General features: G+C 39.6%; 1 protein-coding gene across 1 annotated transcript in view; it reads right to left on the bottom strand.

The window, feature by feature from the left end:
- The window catches only part of LOC137967890 (uncharacterized), a 17,500-nt gene that overhangs the window by 1,166 nt on the left and 8,834 nt on the right, over nucleotides 1-7,500 (bottom strand). The window contains exons 2-4 of the mRNA XM_068814488.1: nucleotides 7,352-7,500; nucleotides 6,627-6,717; nucleotides 4,039-4,188 (exon numbers count right to left, since the gene is read on the bottom strand). The exon at nucleotides 7,352-7,500 is cut by the window's right edge and continues 72 nt beyond it. Coding sequence (XP_068670589.1) covers nucleotides 4,039-4,188; nucleotides 6,627-6,717; nucleotides 7,352-7,500 — 390 coding nt within the window. The remainder of the gene's footprint in view (nucleotides 1-4,038; nucleotides 4,189-6,626; nucleotides 6,718-7,351) is intronic.

Raw genomic sequence — 7,500 nt, 5'->3', positions numbered from 1 at the left:
AAACGCACGCACTCACACAAAACGACGGGATGAGTAAAATCCTTTGAAATATATTCCAACTTTTCACGGAACAGTTGTTTCCAACCTGTGAAGTTCCCATTGATTGAGAGCATAAACCTCCCAATGTAAAATCTCCGATACAGACTCAGATGTGATCGATTTCCATTTCTCCGTCGACTCATCGTATCCTCCCCGATAAAAAGAAAGCTGGACGCATAGGCAGCACAACGTGTCGGTGATTTTAATTCAGAGTTTTGTGTGTGGCTACCGGTCGCGAGAAATTTCCTTAGACCCAAAATAACATCTTCCCTGAATGAAAGTTGGGAATGTTATCACAGTTTTTTGAGCATCGATGTGCAAATCATATTTAGCAGTTAGAACGAGATTAGAACCCAGGACCACGCGGTTGCTCTACCAACCTTTGGGAGAGGGCAAGTACAAAACACAGGTCACAAGTCACAGGTCTCTGTTTTACCAATACAGAAACAACCCTAACCGTTTACCAATGCTAACAATTGGCCTAAAAACTTTTGAATGTTTAGGATTCTTTCGGTATTTGTAAAACAATTGCGTGTGAGTTGTGACCTGTGTTTCAACCCATCCTCTACCTCTGAAATGACTATTATCGACAAATCCTTAGTTTCTCTAAATTCACTATCACTATCATCGTCAATTTAGGACGCAATAGACCATATTCGAATTCTCGGTATTGGACTGGAACTAGCTTGCAATGGAGGATAATGCGGGGGAATCTTTTCAAATGCAAATACTTTCTAATATATTCGCCCGCATTAGCCTCCATTGCAAGCTAGTTCCAGTCCAATACCAGGAATACGAATATGGTCTATTCCTAGGTTTCTCTAAATTGACTATTATTGTCAATTTAGGACACTTTATTTAGCGCTTGATATGGATTATGGGAAATGAATATCTATTTTTAAAATCCGAACCCCGATGCCTAAACTCGCTGGACTCGAACCTGGGAATGTTCGATTATTAACCCTTTCACTTAACCACTAGACTACCGCATCGCTAACTGCCAGAAATTTTTTTTTTAAAATATGTCAATATATTGTTTCTTCCGAATGCCGCTGTAAACGTGTATTATCTCCGGCTAAGAAACAAGTTTAAAAAGGAGAAAATGTCGGTTACCAATCCTTAAGAGAAAGATAACTATTTAAAAAATCAAGTACTAGACTTAACCACCGGTCAGCAATGATTTTATGTATACTAATTAGATTTGATAAATGATCGGTGCAATTGTCAGACAGTTGATCTTTAGTTGTTAAGTGGATAAAAACAGTTCCTTCAGATTGGGCGCTCTGGGTTCAAATCCCGTGCAGGGATGCAACTTTTCCAGGACAGAGTAATCTAAATTGATGGTAACAGTCAATCCAGGCAAAATTACGAATTGTGGATAATCGTCATTTCAGAGGTAGAGGATATGTTGTGTGTTTTGTACTTGCCCTCTCCCAAAGGTTGGTAGAGAAACCTCGTGGTCCTGGGTTCTAATTTCGTTCAAACTGCTAAATATGAGTTGCACATCGATTTCATAACCTTCCCAACTTTCATTCAGGGAAGATGTAATTTTGGGATGTAATTTCTTGCAACAGGTAGCCACATATAAACATCTGAATTAAAATCACTGACACGTTGTGCTGCCTATGCGTTCAGCTTTCTTTTCATCGGAGACGATACGATCAGTCGATCGACGTACGAGGTGAACGAAATAATTTTTTTTACCGGGTTGCCTATGGCAAACCCAGTCGAGGTCTGCGTTTAGTTTGTTTGTTATATATTTTTTCTTTTTTTTTTTTTTTTTTTTTTTTTTTTTTTTCCGTGTCGGTAAAAGTCTTGCCTGTCACTCCTCTGGTAAGTGGTGTCTTTGTGCATAGAGCCTTCTGCGCGTATTTCCTTAGGATCGAGAGGGTAGTGGAACTGTGTAGATTTCTCTGGTGGACACAGTAGAATCATTAACTTAGCCTGCAATGGCGTCGAAAGTCATGTAACGCGAATGGCGTTTTAGTGGATCCTTAAACAAAATATACCCTTGTGGAGCTCAATAATGGAAAGTCAGTTGGATAAACTAGGCAGGAATCTCAAAAGCGACGAGTACTGGACTTCGACAACAATCTATCGCCCGTCGAGACGAAATCAAAGTGAGCTGTATTTACTGAAGTACATGGTAATTTGACACGATTGAGTTTCTTGTCTTCACGCACGCAATGAAATAGGAAGAAGTTTTCGCCTCTAAGAGCAAATATGTTGTTTGTTTCAATAAATTTTTCGCTGGAAAAGGATTCTGTGGTATTTTCTGCCTTTGTGAATTATAATATCATGTTGTGTATTGAATTTTCGAGCGTAAGGTTGAAATGTGATATGGGAGAAGTTTTTTAGTATTGCTCTGTAAGCAGGAAGGGTTCACAGGCCTGTTGGAAGCGTGCTTGAGTTTCAACAAAATGAGCCCCAAAATCAGTGAAATCTTGTGACGCAGATGAATAATAAAGTAGCTGCTATTTCCAAAATGATGGAATTACCTGACTCTCCAAGACGCGTACGACGTTATTTATCACCAGGTAATACCTGACCGTCCCGGAAACTTCCTTCTGCTCTTTCTAAAAACTGTGTATCGATAGTTATTTGCTTTTTCATCAATATTTGTTTTGCATAAAGCAAACTAACAAAATCTGTACCTTGCTGAGTTCGCATTTGTTAGCGTTAATAGTATTTTCGGTCAGATGCTTCTGTATTTTATGAGGGGTTTATTGTTTTGGTCTCCCATCCTAACACTAACCCCGCCCGAATGGGCTTAACTTCAGTGAAGTTTAGTATTACAAAAATGTCAGATGCTCAGAGGGCACACTTGTGGCGAAAAGAAGTTGTGCTGAAGTGAACTTGAAAATTATCAACATGTCAGCCCAGAAGCCAATGTTTCTCGCTTCTCTTTTATTTGTTATTCTTCAGAGACTGGAATGCTGTATTTCAATACCACACAATTCAGTGCCTTCTGATTTTCTGTAGCACGTACCAAAGGCAACCCAGTGTATGCTTCACGGAGGCATCTCGTTTCGAATATATTCCGCAGTTCAAAGAAATCTTCCCTACAGCTTATTAAGGTAAAAGTGGTGTATTGCAGTCTCGCCTCTAAATAGTCCTGATAGACCTTTTGTGACCACCTTGTTGCGATACATTTGGGATAGTTTTGATTGATCGAAGGAAATTTACTTGACCTTGCATAAGAAAAGTCAAAAATAAAACGAGAAAAATCTTATGGCTGTATTTATCAGAGTGACTACAAAAACCATAGCCTTAGAAGTTTGCTCAGTGTGTGCGGCTCTTGATTTCCAAAGCCACTTTGACAATGTTATCATCAATAAGAGGATAAACGCATAAATAACTGAAGTCAGTTTGTTAAATAGCCACACCTTTATCAATTATCAGGAAAATAAGTAAACAACGAGACCAGCACGCAAAAGTATCTCTTGGTAAGCTATCCTTGCTGCTTCTTTTATTGTTTTGAGTTGTCTGGTTATGAAAATGCTTAGACGGATGTCTGGGGTTACTCAACTGGATACGATCCGGAATGAATTGATCAGCCGTTGAGATACACTGAAGGTTACAGAGGTATCGAAGAAGATTCAAGAGAAAAGACTGTCATTGTTGAGCTTTGTCACGAGAAAAGACGAGAGTTGTGTGATGCGATGTGTGGAATTGGAGTGGAAGAGGAGACAGGAAGAGGAAGGCCAAAACGGAGTTGGATGGAGAACATCAGGAAAGATATCAGGATAAAGGATTTCAAGGTAACGAGTGGAGAATCCAAAGTGAGTGGACGCCTCCGCCCAGAAATGCCGACCCCACATAGAAGAAGAAGGAGGTGTGTGTGAAAGAACAAAAAGAAGAAGAAGAAGAAGAGGAAGACGACGACGACGACGACGACAACGACGACGACAACGACGAAGAAGAAGAAGAAGAAGACGAAGACGAAGACGAAGAAGAAGATTTGCGATCTCTGTCTCAGTAGAAAACACTGTCTCTTACCTCCGTTCGTTGTCATGTCACAGTACACTTTCAATGGGTTGCCAGTCTTCTTAGGGTCGATCCAGTACTTTCCGTCTCCAAATGAATCTCCAGAATCCAGGACGTCTTTGCAGGATTGAGCAGGCAGATGAGAGTACAGTCCTCGTGTCGCTTTGTCATAGAACAAAACATCATTACCAGTTAATTTTGTGGTAGAATATAACTTACTTTATTGGAAACTTGATAGAACAAAAGAAATTCAGTAAAAAACAAGAAATAAAACAATCTGGCGAGAGTGAATCCACTACAATATGTGGCTTCAGCTTGCGCGTGACGGAAATAATTCGCTTTCCGGCAAATCGAAAGTTAAATCTTAAAGACTCCCGAAAGGCGGAGTTAACTATTACTGAGGACGTTTGGGGCATGTAATACTCTTCCTTTTTCCATTAGTTTAAGCATTCTCCTAATGTTTCAGCGGTTTGAAATTTTACTTCATGCTCATTACAAGACCAAGCTAAGTTCTCATCGGCCGACAACGATACACCGGTAGCGCGCTCGTACAGTGCACGCTCTTTTTGCCTTTTATAAACGTTTTGTCGTCCGATCTTTAGAAGGTGCTTTTTCTTATAATTTTAGAAATTCAGTGGTTTTCACCCACGTGACAAGGCAGTCATGCTGGATGGCAACGGAGCGTTTTCCCTCGCGTGACCAGCAGACATAGTGGATTACTGAAACAAAAGAAAGTATTTGGATAAAAATAGAGTTCAAATCCCAGAGGATTAGTTTAGAACACCAACATGGCTGCCGTGACGTCATGTGAAAACGCTCTGTACAATACAATTTCTTTTCGCAGTATTGCATAATAATTAACAATAGCCCTTATTCACGATAGCCGCCAGGTTGGTTTTCAAATTGTCATGCAAATTAGCCATGTGTTATGCTGGGGGGGGTGGGGGCAAACATTTGAATAAAGGCAAATTGCGGAAAATCGTTTCGTCGAAATATTGAATTAACACTGCTAAAAGTACATTTTAGAATTTACAATTAATTACCTTTCATAATAATTTTCTATCTTTTCATTGCCTCCGACATTTTGACTTTCTACTTCTTTATCTGCTAATTTTTCATTTAAAAAAATCGAAGTAACTTGTTTCAGCATTCTATTTTACTACTTAGGTGATAAACATTCAATGAACATGAAACAAATCATCTGTGTGGCTAAGATGTTCGTTATAACCTCTCGAACTTGTGTCAGGTTTGCCCCCTCAGGAGTGCATAGCTAATCTGCATGATAACAGCAAATCCAACATGACGGCTATCGTGAATAAGGTCTATTATTCCATGAGCGTGCGTTGGATATGAGATAACAATCTTAGCCAACAAGCAGGAGTGGGATAATTGTTTTATTAAAAACGCCCACAAATTATGGATAGATCTCCCCTAATTTATTTTTTATTTTGTATTCCTGCAGGAATCATTCGGGAAAGTTCTAGATCATCGATGATTCGTCGATTTTTGAAGTGAAGTCACCGGCTTTTCAGTATAAGCACATGATGATAATTGCGAGATTATCAAACCTCCGGACATCCCATCCCAAGCAGATTGCACGAGTGAACCCAAGTGTACCTCTTTCATTGTCCCAGCTAGCACTAGTGATAAGCCTGGGCCGTAGACAGTACTCGGAGGCAAACTGAGGCACTTGCCTCATTCATTTTTTCGTGAATTTTTTAAAATAATGCGTGATTCCAGTGTTGTCTTTAAAATGCACTTATTATAAACACCTGAAATACCTACGAAGAAAACTTAACCATTAACATTGTCTCAGTCATATATATTTTTCTGGCTACGGCCTTGTAAGCTTCTGTCAGGGATCCTTTGCTTACATCTTTTTTGCCTCATTAGAGTAAAACCAAACCAAAGTAATAACTTTAGCCAATCAAAAAGGACGGATGCAATACTGTAAACCAATCAAAACTCGAAGTAATTACAGGTAGCCGACACAAAGCGCCGGAAAATGTGCACGCGCGAGCCACGATTAGTTTTGGTTTCACTTCTGATTGGTTGAAAAAGAGGCGCGAGAATTCTGAACCAGTCACTGAGTGAAGTAATGCAAAACCAAAGCAATTCGCTAATTACTTTCGACACTCGATTGAAAACCGCTCTAATCAGTGAACCAAGAATGAGGGAAGAATAAAATACTGAACATTGAAAGTGCATTGCATTATGGCGGAGTAGCCGCAGTTATCTCTGATATATACACTGTTTACCGTAAGATAATCTCTGAGCCATGATGCTCAAAATTTATGGAAAATGCGTGGAATCATTTAGCACTTTTGCCACCCAATAATTTACAGGTTTTGACGGCTAATAACCCGCTCGTCATCCGAACTAAACCACTTATAATTATACTGAATCCTTAAACAAAACCTCCGTAATCCGTACGTTTTCATGCCGCGGCGGTGGATGGAGTCACTTCTTGAGCCAACAGTTTAAACAGTTATCATCTTAACAGTCACAGCAACCTCAGCTCAAGCTTTTGACTTTCATGAGAATTTTTACCAATCAACTATGTTCTCACATTAGTTAATTTCTCCTAAAAAGCGACTCACGTTGGCAACGCTTTCCTTTGTGGCCAGTATGGCAATGAGTGCTATCCGTATACTTCCTTCCCTTTTCATGAGAAATATCGACGCATTTCACCTGAAAGCATACAAAAACTTATGTTTTTTGAAAGGACCTCCGTTAGTATTTGCGCGTTTTGAGTAAAAATTCAAAGGTGCAATCGGCAATTCAAACATTTAATTTAGCTGTTCCAACCTTCCATTCAACAATTCAAAAATTCAATTTGGTAATATTAAGCAATTCAATTCAATTAGGACAAAGGCCGTTAGCTTTAATCAATGTTTAGGATTCTTTCTCTATTGGTAAAACAATGGCCTGTGACTTTTGACGCCAACTGAATACTTGAACTGCCGAACTGAATGTTTAAATTGTCGAATTGAAAGTTTGAGTTGTCGAATTGAAAGTTTGAATGGTGTGTTTGATTTTTGATACTAAAAAAAAACGCACCTTATTTACATCCTCGAGCCGCAGCCTGTGTGGCTCAGTTGTTATCAATCCCGCCACTCAACTTTGCGACCCGGGTTCAACCCTAGCCTACGTGGAGTTTCAGTCAATCTCAATCTGATCCCGCGGGTTTTTCTCCGGGTTCTCCGGTTTTCCTCCCTCATCAAAATCAGTTCTCAGTCAATTACATCCGCCTATGACAGGATACCTTGATCCTTCTCTTTCGTTCAATTAAATGAATAAACTTTCCGTTATTATTTCAACTGACCTTAATTGAGCCATAGTAGTTGGACCCTTTCATCGCTTTAAAATCACTTGGTTCCATTTGCCGTGTTATGTTGCTCAATTCACAGACGCGTTTGTTCGATTTACCAGTAGCGGGATGGACGTTGAATGACTCGCACGTCTTGGTATCGA

The sequence above is a fragment of the Montipora foliosa genome, chromosome 8 (genome assembly GCF_036669935.1).
Source record: "Montipora foliosa isolate CH-2021 chromosome 8, ASM3666993v2, whole genome shotgun sequence".
In the NCBI taxonomy this organism is placed as follows: domain Eukaryota; kingdom Metazoa; phylum Cnidaria; class Anthozoa; order Scleractinia; family Acroporidae; genus Montipora; species Montipora foliosa.
Note: the sequence above shows the minus strand (reverse complement) of the source record. Positions and strands in the feature narration are given on the sequence as shown.